This window comes from Mus pahari, chromosome 14 (genome assembly GCF_900095145.1).
Source record: "Mus pahari chromosome 14, PAHARI_EIJ_v1.1, whole genome shotgun sequence".
Taxonomy (NCBI): domain Eukaryota; kingdom Metazoa; phylum Chordata; class Mammalia; order Rodentia; family Muridae; genus Mus; species Mus pahari.
In genome coordinates this window covers 43,476,880-43,498,872 of record NC_034603.1, presented here as the reverse complement: position 1 = coordinate 43,498,872, position 21,993 = coordinate 43,476,880, and the positions used below count along the sequence as shown (strand labels likewise).

The following is a 21,993-nucleotide window of genomic DNA, read 5'->3' as shown; positions in this document are numbered from 1 at the left end:
TGGAACTCACTTTGTAGACCAGGCTGGCCCTGAACTCAGAAATCCACCTGCCTCTGCCTCCCAAGTGCTGGGATTAAAGGCGTGCACCACCACGCCTGGCTCATTATTCTTTTAATATCACCAATGGAAGCATAACCCTAATCAGTGTTCCTCAGAGTTTAGCACAAAAGCTGCCTGATCCAATTCTGGACCAATATTCAAGGACTCCCACTAACCTATTAACATAAAACTCTTCACTCAACATGTCTAACATTTCATGAAATCTTTGCAGCAGATGCGACCAAAATTCCAGGACATCCAAGGCTGGCTATGCAGAAAAGCGCTGTCTCAAAAAGACAAAACAAAACAAAAATCCAAAGCAGAGACAGAACATTAATATAACTTTAAATAGAATTTTTTGTAATTTCTATGATTAATGGTAAATAATAATGTATCTACTTGAAAAAGGAACTTACATGCTTTTCAAAAAAAGCTCCTGTACTCACTTGAACCTATTAGATAGTAACTACAATCGGGATGAGGACTGGTAAGCTAGCTCCTTGGGTAAAGGCACTTGCCATAGATGCCTGACAACCTGATCTCTAGAAGCCATGGTAAAGGTGGTAGAAGCCCAGAACTGACTCCACGAAGTTGTCTGACATCTCCACGCACACGTGCACATACACATCCACACCTTATTTATGCTTGCAAGCACATACAAAGAAACTAAAACCAGGATGAAAGCCTGACTTTGTCCATCAGTATGTCTCCTTCACTTGAAAGAAAGCAAGGATTAAGTAACTGTCCTTAATCTGCATTCACCTTGGAAATCAGGGAAAACAAAACCTCAGAACACCCCCTCAAGCCTCCAAACCAAATGAGAGCACCCTGTAATATAGCCAACAATCACTTTGTATAAACCAGTCTGAGCCCCTTGATGATGAGATAAGGATTGCTCCACACCACTTTGCAAACCACAACCAAGACAAAGCTCAACCAGACCACACCCCATCAGGTTGTGCCTTACCCTAATTCTTCCTCTATTTATAAATGCCTATCAGTACTTCAAAGGGGGTGGTCTTGAGGTCACTGGACACTACATGTCCCTTTTCCCAATATGAATCTGGGGGCTAAAAAAAAATCTCATTTTGCCTGGCATACTGAGGATGGATGACCAAACTAGCCTCTGAAGGTCAGAGCTTGATTTATACCACACACACTCCAGTTACACACAAAAGTTCAACTATGTTGACTGTATGAATGAGGAGGCATGTAAATGTTAGTACAAAGTAAGGCATTCATACAATGTGAGCCTTTAAGGAGTAATTAGAAAATGTTTGCTGAGAGATCCACATGAGCAGCAGCCTTCAAATGGATTTTATAGGAAGTTACTAAGCCCCCAGGTGTTGTTGAGTTGCTTTCAAATAATTCCATGAAATTCATACAAACTGAGAGAAACCAATACAATGATCAGTTAGGCAAAATTAGAACTATTACTAAATATGGTAAACTCATCAATAATTTAATAACAATACTAAGCTTTATGGAGTTTTATGCTGTTGATTGCAAAAAGGTCTTATGTTCCCCTAGGCAGGCTTCCAACTCCTCATTCTTGCTCTCTTCACCTCCCAAATGCTGGAAATAGATAGAAGTATGCACCACCACAGGCAGCTTGACTTTTAAAACCAGTCTTCTAAGTGAAGAGGTCATGCTGCTGTTAATATCTAGGACAGAGATAAAGCAACCGTTTTTTTTTCACCTAAAGCATCCTGTACCTCCTATATCATAAAACACACAAAAGAAATCCAAGGTCTGGAGAGATGGCTCAGAAATCAAAAGCACTGGCTGTTCTTCCAGAGGACCAGAGTTCAATTCCTAGTACGCCCTGGCAGCTCACAGCAGACACAGATATGGTGTATAGATACGCAGGCAAAACATCTGTACACATAAAATAGTAATAAATTTTAACAAAAAAAATGCAACCTGCCAGGAAGCGGGAGTGGGTAAGTTGGGGAGCAGGGCGGGGGAGGGTATAGGGGGCTTTGGGGATACCATTTGAAATGTAAATGAAGAAAATATCTAATAAAAAAATGCAGTCTGAGCACTGGAGAGATGGCTCAGTGGTTAGGAGCACTGTCTGCTCTTTCAGGCCCTGAGTTTAACCCTGGTGGCTCACAACCATCTGTAATGGGATCTGATGCTCTGTTCTGATGCAGCTACAGTGTGCTAACATACATAAAGTAAATGAATACATTTTTTTTTTAAAAAAAAAAAAAAAAAGAGAAATGCAACCTGAATTATCCCACCACTTCAATGCTGGCACAAAGATGATCAGATAAATAAATCTTTAAAAAATAAATAAAGGCAGGAACGTAATAATCAATCAACTGGTAAATTCAGGCTAAAGTAGGAAAGACTCTACAGGTTCCCACCATAGGAAGCGTTCTGAGCATTGACAATGTGCCTGCTAAATGCAACCCTTAGAAATTAGGTATAGAGCTGGGTGTGGTGGTACACGCCTTTGATCCTAGCACTCTGGAGGCAGAGACAGGTGGATTTCCAAGTTTGAGGCCAGCCTAGTCTACAAAGTGAGTTCCAGGACAGCCAGGGCTATTCAGAGAAACCCTGTCTCGAAAAACAAAAACAAAAACAAACAAAAAAAGAAGTAGTTAGGTGTAACAACGCTCTTTGTACTCACTATGCTGAGGTCCAGTGCACAAGCCCTGTATCAGTACCTCTGATGATAAACAGAAAAGAGCTTCTGACTTAACATCCTCATTCCCTTCCTGTGGTCTTCTTTTGTTGAGACAAGGTCTCATGCTGCCAGGCTGGCCTCAAACTCATTTTGCACTATGATGGATGACCACTGATCCTCCTGAGTGCACACAGCTCTCTGCTGGGTTTATGCAGTCCTGGAAATTGAACAGTTTCATGCTTGTCAGGCAAGCACTCTACCACCTGGGCTACAACTTTAGTCCCACCATTCTTGTTTTCAGCTACTTTTCCTTCCTAACTACACTGCTCGATAGCTGACATGGTGCTGTACCTGTAAGTCCAAGACTTGAGACTGTAGGTGCAGGTGGATCAGTTCAATGTTACCTCCAGCTAGAGGGCATTTGATGTCAGCTTGAGCTACATGAAATCGTATCTTTAAAAAAAAAAAAAAAAACTGGAAGAAAGCTCAAAGGTTAAGAGCAGATTATTCTTACAGATTGGGCAGCTCACAACTACCTGTAACCACAGCTCCAGGGAATCCAATACCCATCTGAGCTCCTTGGTCACCTGTATACACATAAATAATATTTAAAAAACAACAACAACAAAACCTGCTTTGGCAAGGTACCCATGATAATAAACTGATTCCCACGAGGTGTCCTCTGATCTCTACATGACATTATGGCACAACAGTAGCCACACGTGCACACACATACAAAAAAAAAAAAAAAATCATTTTAATAAATAGAAACTAGGTCTGGGGAGATGGCTTAGCGGTTAAGAGCACTGACTACTCTTCCAGAGGTCCTGAGTTCAATTCCCAGTAACCACATGGTAGCTCACAACCACCTGTAACGGGATCAGACGCCCTCTTCTGTTGTGTCTAAAGACAGCAAACAGTGTACTCATACATAAAATAAATAATTCTTTTTGTATTTTTGTTTTTCTGTTTCTTTGTTTTTTGGTTTTTTGTTTTTGGTTTTTCAGGACAAGGTTTCTCTGTGTAGCCTTGGCTATCCTGGAACTCACTCTGTAGACCAGGTTGGCCTCGAACTCAGAAATCTGCCTGCCTCTGCCCCCTCCCCTCAAGTGCTGGGATTAAAGGCATGTGCCACCATGCCCAGCTAAATAATTAAAAAAAAATTAATACCCACTGACCGAAAAGTGTATGATAAAGCCATGCCTTTAACCCCAACATTATGAAACTAAAGCAGAAAGATTAACATGAGTTCAAAGACAGTCTGGGCTACTCCATAAATTCCAGAACAGCCAGGACTAAAAAAATTGATGCCATCTCAAAAAAATTAGAAAAATGGGTTGTTTTTTTTATAAAGATTTATTTATTATATGTAAGTATATTGTAGCTGTCTTCAGACATTCCAGAAGTGGGAGTCAGATCTTGTTAGGGATGGTTATGAGCCACCATGTGGTTGCTGGGATTTGAACTCTGGACCTTCAGAAGAGCAGTCGGGTGCTCTTACCCACTGAGCCATCTCACCAGCCCCCGAAAAATGGGTTTTTAAAAACTGGAAAACATTCGAGGCCAGCCTGGTCTACAGGATAAGTTCCAGGACAGCCAGGACTGTTAACACATATAAACCATGTCTGGAAAAACAAAAACTGAAAAAACAAAACTGGGGGCTGGGCATGGTAGCACATGCCTTTAATCCCAGAAGTAGACAGAAGCAGATGGATCCAGTCAAGGCTATAGCAAGAGCCTGTCTCACAAATAAAAACATGTTTAGAAGGTCAGGTAGGAAGGAATTTAGAAACTATCAACAAACAGAAATGTAGAGGCAAACACAAAGAATGATGGGCATCAACCAGCTACAGTGAAGAGAAAAATAGTATAAAATCTGTAAGGTATACAAAATAAAAACAAATAGCTGGTTCTGAAGAAAAATTCCAGAGGCTAAAGCAGCTGGGTGTGATAGTATATACACAGCTGAAATCCCTCCGATATTAGCAAATGGAGTAAGAGGACTTAAGTGCAGCCTGTGCTCCAGGAGACAGTCTCAAAAGGAAGATCACCAGCTTACAGTCACCAAAAGGGTAAAAAGTCACCTGGTACAATCAACTGCATATCCAAAAATAAAATAAGTTTAGATGCAGATCAAATCCCAGAGTTTAATAAGTGATGTTAATTTAATCAAGTATCTGAGAAACAATGGGTCTTGACCATTTTCTTTAGGGTAAAACATCAAAGTATTCTTAAATACTACTCTTACTCTTAGTAAAACTGGAGAACAGGTCTGTGGTTAAGAAGCATTCCCTGCTCTTCCAGAGTTCTGTTCCCAGCACCCACATCAAGCAGCTTACAAGTGCCAGTAATTTCAGCTTCAGAAGATCCAACACCACCCTCTTCTGGCCTTATGGACACACACAGTGCATACACGAAAGTAAAGTTTAAATTCTCTTGATATACTGAATTGCTGAATGCTGTTATGAAAACATTGTGTGCATACAGCATCTATTTTAGTAAGCTTTTTCATTTGCTAATCCTGACTTGCTGGCAGCTACCCTCAAATAGCTGTCAAATATTTCCTCATCTGTATACTAAGACATACAAAGGTAAAATAAATAGCTAAACACTATCACTAATAACCAACATTTCATTCTAGGTCTTCAGATGAAGGAAAGAAATTTGAAAGATCATTATTTATGTCATTTGTGATATGAAAAGATAAAATGTTAAACAAAACAGGCTAAGAAAAATATTGGCGGGCATTCTGAAATGAAGGTTAAGTCAGGGTCATTAAGAAAAACTCAACACAGCCCAGCAGTAAGGTAGAGGCATGTGGATCTCTGAATTTGAGGCCAGCATGGTCTAAAGTGAGTTTCAAGACAGCCAGGACTACACAGAGAAACCCTGGGGGGTGGGGTGGGGGGACAGTGAGAGAGGGCATGGTTATCAATCACCAAGAAAGGAGGAAGATTCTATAACCTCTGATCACCTGTTCACACATCTCAAAACTACATACCAAAGCTATCTATTGCAAAGAAGGGCTGGAGAAGTGATACAGAAATTAAGAGCAGTTGTTCTTGCAAAGGACTCTCAGGTTCAGTTCCCAGCACCCACATGGCAGCTCAGACATTCCCTAACTTCAAGGGGTCCTAAGAATCTTCTGACCTCCAAAGATACAAGGCACAAGTGGTACACACACACACACACACACACCCCATAATATAGCTATGAGAATTCAATTAAGTTCCTGGAACTTAATTCTAGTCATGTATCTGTTGAGATGTTGTTGGATAACTTGGGCTAGCTTTGAATTCTGCTATATAGTAGAAACTGGCCTCTTGCACCTACAAAGTGCTAGGGTTACAAGCATGCCTAGTACCGAAGGATGAGTTCCCAAGAGGGCCCAGGATACCCTGCAAATGAAGGTATAGATGGTTGTAAGCCTCTACAAGAGTGCTGGATATCAATTCTGGATCTTCCACAAAAGCATTAAGTGCTCTTAACTACAGAGCCACCTTTCCAGTCCATTTGTTTATTTATTTTTCCCCCCTTTTTTTGGTTTTTCGAGACAGGGTTTCTCTATGTAGCCCTGGCCATCCTGGAACTCACTCTGTAGACCAGGCTGGCCTCGAACTGAGAAATCTGCCTGCCTCCGCCTCCCAAGTGCTGGGATTAAAGGTATATACTACCACTGCCCGGCCCATTTGTTTATTTTTGAGTCAGGTGCTGGGTAGCTTAGAATGTTCTATGCAGCCAAGGATGACACTGATTCTTGACCCTTTGCCTCCACCTCCTGAGTCAGCTTTTATAAAGCTTTAAGTTCAGCCAACATGCTCATAATAGTACAAGTGAGGCAGAGGTATCAGAATTAGCAGGTCCGAGAAGAGGAGAGAAGAGGAAGAGGAAGAGGAAGAGGAAGAGGAAGAGGAAGAGGAAGAGGAAGAGGAAGGAGGAAGAAAATAAATTCAAGCTGGGCTACACAGTAGGAGCTGTGTCCCCAACCCTGTAGCTAAAATATTGATTTAGGTAGATACACAAAACAAAACTTCATCCAGGCACAGTGTAGCATCTTCATCCCTAAAGTTCTAGCTACTGGAGAGGCTGAGGGAAGACAACTTGAGTGCCCCCTCCCAATGAAGCCTAAGTAACAGTAAGATCTCATTTCAAAACACAGTAGGGCTTACTTGGCTCACATGGAAGAAGGAAAGACCTTCTGCAAGCTGTCCTGAGTTTCCTATGTTCATCATAATTATTGTGAGAGTATTCATCATACACATATTCACAAAAAAGTAAGGAAAATGTTTAATTTTTTTTTTTTTTTTGGTTTTCTAGACAGTTTTTCTGTGTAGCCCTGTCTATCCAGGAACTTACTCTGTAGACCAGGTTAGCCTTGAATTCAGAGATCTGCCTGCCTCTGCCTCCCAAAGGCATGCACTACCACCCAGCTCCACCTTGGTTTTTTTTAAAACAACTTCTCTAAGTCGTTAAGGTTCAACAATTAGGCTATGACAACTGGTTAGGGAGCCCCAGGGATTCATAAGTCCCTGCCTCCCAAGAGAGGGTTACAAACATGCTGGAATGACAAGCAACAACAGAGTTTTTAACTGGATGCTGGGATTTAAACTCAGTGTCTGTGATTGTATGACAAGCACTTGACTGAGCTATCTCCCCAGGCCCCCAAAGCAATTTCCACATTATAAAATTAAAACCTTAAGAATAGAGTTTCAGTGAGAGGACCAGCAGTACAAGGCTTACTAGGTTACAAAGCAAGTTCAAGAATAGCCTGGGTGTGCTCCATGAGACCTTGTCTTGAGAAGAGAGAAGGGGGAAGGAAAGGACTGATATTTACAATACTGCACAAACATCAAGTGTGAAGTAGAAGTAACAACATATCTGACTAAATACAGTAATTTGTCCTCACTTAACTCTTTATTTTTTGGTTTTAAGTGTATGGTTTTTAAAATACTTATTTACTGTATGTATTCTTCGATGTATGTATGTGCACCCAATACATGGAGGTGTCTGTGGAGACCAGAAGAGAATGTCAGACTCCCTACAACTGGACTAGCAGGCAGCTGTGAGTTGCTTCATGGATGCTGGGAACCAAGCCTGGACCCTCTACAAGAGCAACAAACATTCTTAGCTGCTGAGCCATGTCCCCAGCCTAGTCTTCATTTAATATTTATCTGGAAAATGAGTGGTGCCTGGTTTGTAGGGTCATTTCTTTTTTTCTTGAGGTCAGGTCTCACTATGCAGCCCCAGCAGGCCTAGCACTTGCTGTTTATTTAAACCAGGCTGCCCTCCAACCTAGAGATTCCCCCAATCTCTAATTCCAAAGTGTTCTGATTAAAGGCATGTGCCATCAGCCAAACCGTGTTGAAGCATGACAGAAGCATGGCGCACGTCTTTAATCCCAGGACTCGGGAGGCAGAGGCAGGCGGATTTGAATTCGAGGCCAGCCTGGTCTACAGAGTGAGTTCCAGGACAGCCAGGGATACACAGAGAAACCCTGTCTCAACCACCCCCCCCCAAAAAAAAAATGGTACTTAGGAAACAGAGAATTAAGTTATTTTAAAGATGTATTATGGTAGTCAAGAGCTGTCTTTTAAGACAGAGTTTGATAAGCTACTATCTATGTAGCCCAGGCTGGCCTTCAGTTCAGAATTCTCCAGCCTAAACATCACAAATGCAAGAATTACAGGTATAGTGCAACATGACTGGCTGAAAATGACTGTCTTTTTGTTTTGGGGTTCTTTCTGGGTTTTTTTCATTGTTGTGGTGGTGGTGATGATGGGTTTGTTTTTGAGTCAGTCAATCTCAGGCTGGCCTGCCTTTAACTTACTATGTAGGAGTGATTATCCTCCTGCCTGAGTGCTGGAATTACAAGTATGTGCTACCATGCCCATTTTATATGGTGCAGGGAATCAGCTAGGCAAACACTACCAAGGTTTTGTTAGTAGAGTGGCATCTTATGTCACTACCAACTAGGAGAACCAACAGGGAACACATTACCCTGCCATTCTATTACCCTGCACAGAACAGAGACCACTGTCAGTAATTAGGGACAAGGTCTCTCTGTGTAATTCTGGCTGTTCTCCAATTCACTATGAAAACCAAGCTGATCTTTTTTTTTTTTTTAAGATTTATTTATTTATTTATTACAGGTGGTTATGAGCCACCATGTAGTTGCTGGGACTTGAACTCTGAACCTTTGGAAGAGCAGTCGGGTGCCCTCACCCACTGAGCCATCTCACCAGCCCCGAAAACCAAGCTGATCTTAAACCCAAAAGTCTGCCTGTGTCTGCCTCCTGGGTGTTAGGCTGTAAAGACTGCACCACCACACACACAGCTTCAGACTGACTCTTTACACATACCAAAACTAATAATTCCAGTCAGACATGGTGATCGGAAGGAGGATAACTTGAGTTCAATGTCATCCTGGGCTCGGGGGGGGGGGGGGAGGTCGTGGTAAAAGATATGAGCTCTAGAAACAACAAGATAAAAGAGAACAAAGAGAAGTCCCCTGACCGCTACACTCTGATACACATGCCCATTTCTACAAAAATTAATGTAATTTTAAAAGGTTAAATTTCAAGGTCATAAACCAGGAAACATGTTGATGATCAGCTGTCAGCCTAGCCTTTAATGGCTGAGCCAGAGTATGTAGCCATATGTGAAGGTCCTGGGTTCAATCCTCAAAATAGAGGAAGAGAGGGAGATGAGGAAGAGGAGGAAAAAAGATAAGGAACATCATGGTAATTATGTTTTCTAATGTTTTCTACATAAAATCTAATGGTTTGTTAATTATATCCATGATCATTTATATTTTGCCTGCATGTATGTCTGTGTGAGGGTGCCAGAGCCTTGGAATTGGAGTTACAGATATGAGTTGCCATGTGGTTGCTAAGAATTGAACCCAAGTCTTCTAGAAGAGCAGTCAATGCTCTTAGCTGCTAAACCAACTCTCCAGGCCCAAAATCTGGTGTTTTTGACAGCATAGTACAACTCCACAAATGTTTATGGGCAAAGTTCTGAACTTAGGGTACTGCTGCCAACTCTAACCAGCTCAAAGCTGACAAAATAAAACAGCATATTTGACTCTAATACCATAATAGAGCTAGACATACCAGCTAGCTCTATTTTCATCAGCTACCATATCCCTGACTTTTCCCATCCCCACTTAAAGAGTGAGACAGCTTCCAGAGCTTCAATTTCCCTTTGGTCTATTTTATTTTCTACCAAATGCAAAAAATCTGAAGAAAGCCAAAGTTCTTAGGACATAGATCTACAATATCTGTGGTGGGAGAACAAAGCTTAGGAAATTTTAAGTGAGGAAGCTAACCTGGGTATGGTAGCATATGCCTGGAAACAAGACCCATGTCTCAAAATAAAAATTAGGCCAGGCATAGTGGCAGATGACAGCAGAGACAGATGGAGCTGTGAACTGAAGGCCAGCCAGGGGTACACAGTAAGACCCTGTCTTAAAGAGAAACTAGCTGGGTATGGTGGAATACGTGTCATTTTCCACTGCTTGAGGCTAAGTGACAGAATAACTCAAGTTTGAAGCTACCCAAGACTACAAAGCAAGTTGCAGGCCAGCCAAGAATACAGAGACCCCCTGTCATCATCAAAAATAAAAAAGACATAAAAACGGACTGGGAAGTCAGCTTAGTTCATCAAGTACCTAAGGTACAAATGTATGGACTTGAGTTCTATCTCCAAAACACACACACACACACACACACACACACACACACATATGAAAACTGGTAATATCAAATGGCAAGTTCATGCCAACTTCTAGATTTCATGATAAATTTTGAAGACCCCTTTGTCGTAACCTGCTTCTATTTAGTGAGCTTAAATAAGCCCCTGGAACTGTTCCAATAGGCCTTGATAAGTGTTTGGTTACAGTATGAGCTCAGTCTATAAAGGTTATGTGGGCAACTCCACCCACCAAATTGGATATAACAGTACTTAACTGTAGCAAACTAGCCACATTGTGGTGCTGCTGCTCACTACCCGCTGATAGATTCTACTTTACAGTTATCTGGGCTATCTGAAATACTAATTACATGCCTACAAGTGCCCCGCCAAAAATGTTTCACATGATATTTAAGGACATTTATATAAATGAAAGAATGGGGGGTATTTTAGAAATACTCTGTATTAATAGTGTGACATTAGCCACAGCCCAGATACACTGATATTATCAAGGGTAGTTTTTTGTTTAGTTTTTAAGATTTTAATTGATGAATTGAATGTACACTGTGAATATACCAAGGAGGCCAGAGGCCTATGTTTAAGCCCTGGTTGGCCTGGAACTATGGATCAGGCTGGCCTCAATAAGGAGTTCCCCCTGCCTCTGCTTCAAAAGTGCTGGGATTAAAGGATATACTACCATTCTCAGCCTCAACTAGGGCTTTAAAGAAAGACAAGAACTTTGCTTGGTACAGCCTTCCAGTAACCTATTGCTCAGGATGCTAAGATAAGGTCAAGTTTGAGCCTAGGTTGAACAACAGTGAACCTCCTTTACAAGGGGGAAAGGGGGAAATATGTCTTCATTGACAAGGGGGAAGAGGGATATCATGGACCCTGAATGCAAGCAGGCCAAATAAACCCTCATTCATTATTGCCTTGAGATGGAACTTTGAAATAAAGACCAGGTTTCTATAGAAAAATGCTAAGATACTTTACCTTCAGATAAACCATAAGCATCAATAGGCTCTGGAGATCTAGAGACATCATTAAGCATCAAGATACTGCTACCTAAGCAGGGCGATGGTGGCGCACGCCTTTAATCCCAGCTCTTGGGAGGCATAGGCAGGCGGATTTCTGAGTTCAAGGCCAGCCTGGTCTACAAAGTGAGTTCCAGGACAGCCAGGGCTATACAGAGAAACCCTGTCTCGAAAAAAACAAGTACAAAAAAGCTACTGCTACCTAGCCTGGTGTGGTGCTGCTGCCTTCACTCAAGACCCATTCTCAAAAGAACAAAAAGCAACAACAACACAAAAAAAAAACCTATGGGGCTGGACAGATGGCTCAGAGATTAAGAGCACTTGCTGTTCTTGCAGAAGCCCAGATTTGAGCTCCCAGCACATGGTAGCTAATAACCACCTATAACTCCAGTTTTAGTTGGTGGGACAGACTCTTTTGACCTTCGAGGGCACCAGGTATGCACATGGTGCACTTTCACAAAGAATAAACCCTTAAAAGAAAAAACTGTTTCAAAACTATTAAAGAAACAAGCATACTATACACATACTCTGTATCTCCTTAGACAATTACATGTGTTTTTATTGAGGGCTGAGAATACACTGAATGCTGGGTCTATAGATCTGTACCAGCACCCTAATCACTGTACTACCCCAAAATAACTTTTCTGAGTGTTAAAGAGAGGTGACACTCTATTGGTCAACATTGTTATAGAAGACCTGTAAGCCTGTGCTTATTATGCTTTTACTCCCCCAGACAGTGAATGAACACAGTGCCTCCCCGGATTCAGCAAGCACTAACTCATCACTTAGTTAACATACTCAAGCCCTGTTTCTACTTTAAGTCAAAGACTGGTTTAATTGCAAAATTTACATCCTCCTGCCTCAAACTCCTACCAGAATTAGTCATGAGCCGTAGTGCCCTACTAGGTGAAGAGGTTGGCTCAGTAGTTAAGATCATTTGTTCTTGCAGAAAACCCAGGTTTGACTCCCAGCGCGGGCGCGCGCACGCGCACGCGCACGCACACGCGCGCGCACACACACACACACACACACACACACACACACACACACACACACGGTCATGGCTCACCACTACCTGTAAGTCCAGTTCCAGGGATCCAACATCCTCTTCTGACTTCTGCAGGCATCAGACATTCATGCAGGTGGTACAAAGACATACTGGAAGGCAAAACCCTCATACAGAAAATAAAAGTAGCTCTTTTTTTTTTCTTTTTCTTTTTTTTTTTCTTTTTTTGGTTTTTCGAGACAGGGTTTCTCTGTATAGTCCTGGCTGTCCTGGAACTCACTTNGTAGACAAGGCTGGCATCGAACTCAGAAATCCACATGCCTCTGCCTCCCAAGTGCTGGGATTAAAGGCGTGCGCCACCACACCCGGCATAAAAGCAATTCTTAATTAAGAAAGTAAAAAGAGGGGCTGGTGAGATGGCTCAGTGGTTAAGATCGCTGACTGCTCTTCTGAATGTCCTGAGTTCAAATCCCAGCAGCCACATAGTGGCTCACAACCATCCGTAATGAGATCTGATGCCCTCTTCTGGAGTGTCTGAAGACAGCTACAGTGTACTTACATATAATAATAAATAAATAAATCTTTAAAAGAAAAAAAAAAAAGAGTCTACTGCTCAAAGAAAATACATCTGAGTAATTTGAATTGAATGAAGGTTTTTTAAAAAAAAGAAGAAAGTAAAAAGAGGACCTGAGAGAAAGGTGAAGACACCTGTGTCGGGACTGACCACCGGCTCACGCTCCAGCACCTACTTAGTGGAAAGTTTTCCATCAGTTGTCCTTTGACCTCCACACATGTGCCACAGTGCACAACACACACATGCACAGCCAGGCATAGTGACGCACACCTTTGATTGTAACACTAAGGATACAGAGGAAGGTGGAACTGAGCTCAAGGCCAGCCTGATCTACAGACTGAGTTCCAGGATAGTCAGAGCTACAAAGTGAGACCGTGTCAAATAAAAAATCTAAACAAACAAAAAACGCACACACATCATACAAATGAAATTTAAAATGAGCATCCTTAGAGAACATCCACAGTAGTAAAAATCACTTCAAATAACAGTGATTTATCAACTCATAGTATCCCCAAATGTGTAACACAAAAGAGCATGTACAATGCTGTACAAAAATGTAAAGCATAGTATCCCTTTATTTTGGGACAGCGTCATGTAACCTCAAATTCACTACACACAGATGCAGTTAACCTTAAATCCTAGGTTCTTCTTGTCCTTTTGCGCACTGGGATTACAGTATGTACCACCCACCTTGTAAAGAGCATCCCTTCCGAACAAAGGCAGGGATAGACAGAACTGTGAGCACATTTAATCCCAGCACTTGGGAGGCACAGAAAAAGAGGGCCTCCTGAGTTCCAGGCCAATATTCAGAGACCCTGTCTGTGAGTGAGTGAGTGATTCCCTAACTAGTACAGTATGGTTTAGTAATGAGATTTTGGTGTTTTAAAACAGCTCTCAAGCCAATGACTCAGAACAGACAAATTTCTGGTATTTCAATATTCAGAGTGACAACCCAAGTGGTAGGGAGAAGGGACCTCAACAACAAGCCACACCCATAGAGCCAATTCTTTTCTTTTTTTTAAAAAAAAAAAAAGATAAAATATATGCAGCTAGCCTAGAACTCAGACATCTGCCTGCATCTGCTTCCTGAGTGCAGAGACTGAAGGTATGTGCCATCCCACCTGGCTAATTTGTCTTTTTCAGACAGGGTTTCATCATAACTCAGGCTAGCCTGGAACTTGAGATTCTCTTGCCTTGTCTTCTAAGTGTAGTTTAAAGTAATGTGCCACCATTCTAGACCCCACTGAGCTAATCCAAGCAGGATGAAGTTTAGGAAAGACAAAAGCAGAACCACTACACAAGTCAAGTATTACATATTTAACCACTCCCATCCCAGAAAATAGGGGGTTAAAAAAACCTCCTTTTTGGACAGGCCAAACTCAGCTGCTTGGGAGGCTGTCACTGGAGGGTAGTAATTTCAAGGCCAGTTCAAGGCTACCCTAGGTAAATTAGTGAGACCTTGTCTCAAAATATAGCTGGATATGGTTCCATGGCAGATCACTAGCTATGCCCCCACTTCCTTAACTTTTCTATACTAATGTGTTTTAAATGTATGAAAAGTTATAATTTGACTATGGTAACTTGATTGATATGGCTACAAATATACAAAAACCTATTTCTTAAGACTACTGACTTGTAGCCGGGCGTGGTGGTGCACGCCTTTAATCCCAGCACTCTGGGAGGCAGAGACAGGCAGATTTCTGAGTTCGAGGCCAGCCTGGTCTACAAAGTGAGTTCCAGGACAGCCAGGGCTACAGAGAGAAACCCTGTCTCAAAGGAAAAAAAAAATTACTGGCTTGTTAAATTACTAAATTAAACTGGGCATATTGCCGCACTCCCCAGCATCACAAGGCAGAAAGAGGGTTTCTGAATTTGAGGCCAGCCTGACTACAGTGAGCTCTTTAGAGGCAACCTGTCTCAATGAATGAATGAATGAATGAATGAGCGGGAGAGAGGGGGAATACTAACAATTAAAATGAACAGTCCTAGCCTCAAGCTGTAAATTTTCCCATATAAACTCCTAAACAGTGCTTTAAACTGTCCTAAAGCTGTTCTTTAAACAGCTTCTCACCTCCTCTTCTAAGACCGTTAAATAATCTATATAAATTATTTTCTATTACCTATGGGGAAAGTAAAAGATACTTCAGGTTCCACCCCGCATGCAAACTACAAGAGAAACCTGTAACAGCAGCAAGAAGCAGGCAATTAAAAGCCAACATTTACATAGTACCTAAAACTCAGGGTTGCGATACATTCTTTCACTACCCTTGGCATTTTATTTACTAAGTGGTTACTACTATAATCAGTGACTACAATCAATTTTTGTTACACTAATAAGAATGAATTACCAGTCAGTAGAGGAGTGATCACTTTCTGTGACTGCCTTCTTCCTCTCCCTTTCTACTGATTTCCTTTTAGGCCAAATCACAGGAGTGCTTCCTATTTCCTTCCCTCATTAAGTGTACAGACACCACATGGCTTTTCTAGAACCCTGTACTCAATAGCCAACAAGGCCAAGCTTTGCTCAAAAATCCTCATCTTTCAAACCCCGAGTATGATTTAAAAATTGTCATTTATTTGGAAGCTACAATCATGCTTGCAAATCCCTTTTTAAAATGACTTTTAGAAACTAATTAGAAAGCTTCCCCTCATACCTCCTTTTAGGGGGGGAAAGAGGGTTATTATATTTACATAAAGCCTAAATCACCAGTCTTCAAATTAATTTCATGCTTCCTCCCAAGGACACAGATTAAGGGGGGGACCTCTTCTGGGATGGAGAGGGGGACCCTCCAGTACAGCCGACTCTAGGGGATAGACAAGCTCACCTGGAGCAGCACTCCTATTCCCCATCCCATCTCCTCCAGCACCCAACTCAATACAAACTGAAATCTGCAAGACAAAATGTAGTTCAGCCTCTTTCCTAAATTGGAGGTTTGGAGGCCTGCTGTTCTACTTTCCAAATGCTGGGACTGTGACTTTGGCAAAGACTACTGACTGGTACAAAGGCTGCCACAGGAGAAACTGCCGTTCAAGGAAAAGGGTCTGACCTAACATTTGAGAAGCAAATGTTTTAACATGGGAAAACATTGAGGAACACTTAATGTCACATCTTACCACTCCCAGAACACTGAGTTCACAGGACCCAGCCTGTCTTAGTATTCACGCACGCCTTTAACCTCAGCACACAGGGAGGCAGAGGCAGATGGATCTCTGTGAGTTCAAGACCAGTACAGTCTACATAGTGTTTCAGAACAGCCAGAGCTACACTGCAATTAAATCACAGGAACCACGTGTGTGACTTTTCATTTTTAAATACTAGTTTAATGGCCTATTGCCTAACTCAAGTATCTAGTTACACTACACAAACACAGTAGATATGTCACTAGACACCAATTAGCAGAAGCTAAGGATGCAGCTCAGTTGAGAGCACTCATCTAGCATATAGTAGGGTCTAGGCTCCATCACCTGGGGGGGGGGTGTCAAATTAACAAAGAGTAACTATTGAAATGTGTGTGTGTGTGTGTGTGTGTGTGTATAAAACCATTCATATAAAATGGATAAAACAGAGCTGCGGTGTAGCACAGTATTTGAACACTTGTCTTGCCTGCATGCAACCCTGGGTTTGAGCCCCAATCATGTAACAATGAAATTATAAACAGATAAACTACAATCTTCTACATTCCTAATTCAAACTCCCCACGCCTCAACTGAGTGCTCGAAATAGGTAAAACTCCTCTAGCCAAGCAAGAACATACATTCCACCCAAGCTTGGGCTGTCAACCAAAAGTGCTACTAAACATTATCTGAATTGACTGTTTCTCAACAGGTCTTTTCCACGCTTCATAATGCCGAGTGTGAATAGTAAAGTCGTCAATTTTACAAACGGGTAAACTGAGGCACTGACCCTGCAAAGGGAAATCTGTACTGAGGAATCCTGGGCAAACCTGGTCTCCTGTATTCTAGCCATCAGAACTCCGTGCTAGTGACGGAAGGGGACAGAAGGGGAAAAAAAACAAAAAACAAAAAACCCGCAGGAACTTTAGGAGATCCTGGGTAAGAACAAATGGGGCAGGAGTGAGGTTCTGCACCTCCCCGTAAGAAAGCGAGGCTGAAAAGCCCCCCCAAACCCCTCAACTACGAGGTGTGTCGGCCTGAGGGAAGAAATCCAATCGCAGCATCTCAGCTCGCCTCCACCCAAGGACGACCTGCAGTGATTTCCAAACACTCCACCCTCGCCACAAGACTCCCCTCCACCGCCGGCCCCGAGAAGCGGTCCGTTCCAGAGGCTTCTCCTTTGTGAGGCTCCACGGCCGCCGCCCCACACTGGGCCTCAGGGGAAAAAGCCACCGCCCCCACCCGCCATATTTCCCCGAAAGGCGCCTAGCGCTACAGCTCCTCGATGCCGCCCTCTCCCGAGCGACCGCGACCGTTCCTCACGTCGCCCCACCCGGGTGCCCTCCACAGCCCGCCGCGGCTCCCGAGGGCTCCCGTGGGGGCCGCACGCCGGGAGCCGGGCCCCCGCCATCCCCTCCCCCTCCCCCGCCCGGGGACTCGCCCTCCCCCTCCGGCCGCCATTTTACAACCAACTCCTCCACCCTCCGCCCCGGCCTGCTGGCGGGCGAGCGCCTGCGAGCTAAGGACACCGGAGGGGTCAAAGCGCTAGGCCCGGGGACTCCCGCCGCGCCGGCAGCCCGCAGGCCACCGCCCGCTTCCGGACCCACGTCCCCAGCCGGGCTCCGAGACGGCTCCGCCATTTTGTCTCCGGTTCCCGGCCTCTGTGGGCGGCGGCGGAGGGTCCGAGACTCCCAGCCCCCCGACGCCCCCCCGACTCACCGTCGTATCGCTCGGCCTGCTCTGCCAGCTTCGCCTGGTACACCAGATCCTCCCGATCATCCATAGCGGCAGCGGCTCCGGCAGGGTCTGCGCGACGGATGGAAGCGGATAGCGTCTCCGACTCTCTCGGCTTCTCGCTCCGCGTCCGAGCAGGAAAAATGGCGGCGCCTCAATCCGGGACTTCCGCCTGCGCACGCGGACAACTGCTCAGCTCTATGGCAACCGCTCCCTGGCAACTGGCGCGGGGCGGGGGGGGGCGGGTCCCGGAGTTCGGCGCCAGAAAAGGCTGGAACCTGCGCGACGGACGCCCCTCCTCCGTCGGCACAGCGGGCGGCCCCGCGGCGCGGCGGGAACTGCGACTGCGACGGAAAGCGGCCCCGGGAGCGGCTGGAGGAGAGAGGTCGGCCTAGACTGCGGGAGGGGAGTTAGCCCGGAGCCTGTGCGGGGCGACCGCGGGCTGGCCTGTGGGGGGACAGAGCGAGAAGCTTGATGGGTTCTTGCTACGGCAGGCCTTCCTCATTGAGATCAACCAGCCCTGTGCGTTCTAGCACATTTTTCTCCTCCAAATTAAAGAATTGACAAGTGAAGAAGGGAGAGCTCGAGTTTTCACGCATCATCAGCATCTCCCTTGCTTCCACACTGTAAGCATTTTCTTCTCCCCTCCAGTCGTATTTTATCTCTTTGGCCTATCGTAGATAGGACTTTTGTTAGAAGTCTCTGTCTTTGCTTCAAGCGTAGGTGCGTGTGTTTAATTCCAGCACGAGTGAGGTAGAGATAAGGATCCAGTTTGGATCAAGTCATCCACAAAGCAAATTCCAGGTCAGCCAGGGCTACATTGTGAAACCCCCATCTCAAAAAAAAAAAAAAAAAGAAAAAAGAAAAGGCGGTCAATCTAAGCTAGTTAAGGGAAACCCTCACTCAAGGGAAAAAGGAGACAAAGTGGCTCGCCTCACTCGGAGTGTGTAAGGGCAAACTGACATTGATGAGTTAGAAATAAATAATCCTCGATGGGGATTGCTTCATTTGCAATGGCCACGCCTAGTCGGCTTCCTCGTGGATTTTCAACATTTTATACTCAATATCTGCTTGCTGCTGAGCCATGCAGGAAAAGGGCCTCGAAATGAGTGTGAAATAAAAAAGGTTGGGATCAAATTCTGATAGGCCTGAGGTCACACGCCCAGAGGTTTGCATCTTAGTCTATCAACGGACAGGAATTGTTCTGTTCAAGTGCTGGAGACTGACCCCCACAGCTTCCAGCATGTGTTTTGCCACTGAGTTATAGTCCTATCTGGGCAAGCTATGTTTTGAGGATTCTGAGTGGAAGGTGACATCATCATAACTGTACTTAAGAAAAGTATTGGGCCGGTCGTGGTGGCGCACACCTTTGATCCCAGCGCTTGGGAGGTAGAGGCAGGCGGATTTCTGAGTTCGAGGCCAGCCTGGTCTACCAAGTGAGTTCCAGGACAGCCAGGGCTACACAGAGAAACCCTGTCTTGAAAAACCAAAAAAAAGAAAAGTATTACGTACTTGCAGAAGTAGTGATTCACACCTATAATTCCAGCACTGTGGAAGCAGAGACAGAAGGATTCCCACGAGTTCCAGGCCATCCTAGACTAAAAACAAAACACAAACACAAAAAGGAGCTTGTGGTGAGAGTTTCCGTTTCTTTAAAGACCCAGATATGTTCTGTGAATGTGTTTGCATTTTAATCCCAGGTGGGGTTAAGAGACTGCTTCACAGCAGGTGACTAGGAAACCTTGAGCACTAGCTGGGCTGTGGTCTTGCCAGCTGCAGATAGCTTATGTTTGGAATTCTGGAGACTCTGGAGAGGAGATAGATAAATGCCAGAGCCCAGAGGGGGATGGGGCACTCCAAAGAAGAAGGCTGCTGCTCTTGGTCACTGTTGTCAAATGGCCATAAGCAACCCTGACGACAAAGATTAGACTTGCCCCCAAGGACCCCAATGCCCCCAGTGAACACGAAGTAGCCTTTAGAGGTCTATTTTCCCTTTTCCCTTTCCCCTTCTTTCTCTCCTACCTAGTGTTGGAAAGGGAGGTAGAGATATAAGAACCCAGTAAAATAGACAAAAACTATGCCAACAGGAGAAAGAAAACATTGCATAGCAGTAATGAACAAGAATGGTAAATTATCATATTACAAAATATAAGCAAAAGTAATCGATACTAGCCTCTGGACAGAGAGGAAAGGACAGACAAGAATAGCATCATGGAGAGGCCACACAGGACTTTGTAGCTGACCAGCTGTGGGAAATAAAACTTGACTTCCCATCTTCCCACCCTGCCAAAGGAACGAGGAACAGCACCAGTAACATAACAGAAATACAGAGCTGAATATGGTAACTCACATTTACAATCCCAGCATTGAGAGGCTGAGGCAGGAGGATTACCATAAGCTTGAAGCCAGCCTTAGTTACACAGTTCCAGTTCCAGGCCAGCCCCAGAAAAAGGATAAGACTTCTGTCTTTAAAGCAGACAGGAGGGCCAGGGATAGCAGCACGCTTGGGAGGCAGAGGCAGGGGGACCTCTTGAGTACCAGGCCCAGCTACAGAGCAAGTTTCAGGACACCCAGAGCTACAGTGTGAGACCCTGCCTCAAAAAATACAGGGCCAGGTGGTGGTGGCGCACGCCTTTGATCCCAGCACTCAGGAGGCAGAGGCAGGCAGATTTCTGAGTTCCAGGCCAGCCTGGTCTACAAAGTGAGTTCCAGGACAGCCAGGGCTACACAGAGAAACCCTGTCTCGGAAAAAAACAAAAAAAGGGTGGGAGCTGGTGAAATCACTCAGCAGATAAACCACTGGCCTTCACACACACTTCATTGCCAGCATTGTATGCGTGTTTTTCCAAACTTGCTCTATAGCAAAGGATGACAAACTCCTGATCCTCCAGACCATAGGTGTACATCAACCACCACGCCGATGTGTGTAGTGCTGGGGTCTGAACCTAGGACTTGATGCATATTAGACAAGCCTCCTAGCAACTGAGCTGTACCTCCAGCCCAGTTTTATGTTTTAACTTCTAAAATTCAGCTGTTTGAGGTGTGCCATCTGTGCCCTCCTCTGAGTTGCCCCTCAGCCCCTGAAGCAGTGGCTTCATGCTGTGCTTTGCCCCAGGGGACTCCATCTTACAAAGCAATACTTAGCACCGAGATGAGAACAAGTGCAGAGGCAGTGTGACTGACTGGCCTGCCTGGCAACCTTTAACCCCAGCACTTGGGAGGCAGAGGCAGGTAGATCTTCCTAAATTCAAGGACAGCCTGGTCTACAGAACTAATTCTAGGTCAGCCAGGGCTATACAGAGGTACCTTTTCTTGAAAAACAAAACAAAAAATACAAGAAAAAGCCAGGCGTGGTGGCGCACGCCTTTAATCCCAGCACTCGGGAGGCAGAGGCAGGCAGATTTTTGAGTTCAAGGCCAGCCTGGTCTACAAAGTGAGTTCCAGGACAGCCATGGCTGCACAGAGAAACACTGTCTCAAAAAACAAAACAAAAAAATAAATAAAAATAAAACAAATCAAAACAAAAAAACAATAAATAAACCCAAAAGAGTAGGACTACATCTTTGTGTGTGTGAGAGAGTGAGTTTAGTTGGCACTGCTTTTTTTTTTATTTTTCTTTTTATCTTTTCTTTCTTTTTTTCTTAAATTTATTTTATGTATGTGAGTACACTGTTGCTCTCTTCAGACACACCAGAAGAGGGCATCAGATCCCATTACAGATGGTTGTGAGCCACCATGTGGTTGTTGGGAATTAAAAACTCCGGACCTCTGGTAGAGCAGTCAGTGCTCTTAACTGCTGAGCCATCTCCAGACCTAGTTGGCACCGCTTACAGGAGCATGGGCACCTTTCTGCATCACTGAAGAAAGTGTCACTAGTTGCCTGTGCAGTCTGGTTTTATGTCTACTTGACACAAGCTAAAGGCTATCAAGGGAGGGAACAGACAGAGTTCCAGGACAGCCAGGGCTACACAGAGAAACCCTGTCTTGAAAAAACGACCACCACCACCAACAACAACAAAAGTCCTCCATTTGGTGGCGCACGCCTTTAATCCCAGGACTTGGGAGGCAGAAGCAGGTGGATTTCTGAGTTTGAGGCCAGCCTGGTCTACAGAGTGAGTTCCAGGACAACCAGGGCTACACAGAGGAACCCTGTCTCTAAAAACCAAAA

At 44.3% G+C, this 21,993-nt stretch overlaps 1 protein-coding gene across 1 annotated transcript in view; it reads right to left on the bottom strand.

Moving 5' to 3' along the window:
* Positions 1–18,015, bottom strand: part of Ywhae (tyrosine 3-monooxygenase/tryptophan 5-monooxygenase activation protein epsilon) — a 35,335-nt gene extending 17,320 nt beyond the window's left edge. Inside the window, exon 1 of the mRNA XM_021212307.2 lies at positions 17,811–18,015. Coding sequence (XP_021067966.1) covers positions 17,811–17,874 — 64 coding nt within the window. The 5' untranslated portion in view covers positions 17,875–18,015. The remainder of the gene's footprint in view (positions 1–17,810) is intronic.
* Positions 18,016–21,993: the final 3,978 nt, after the last annotated feature.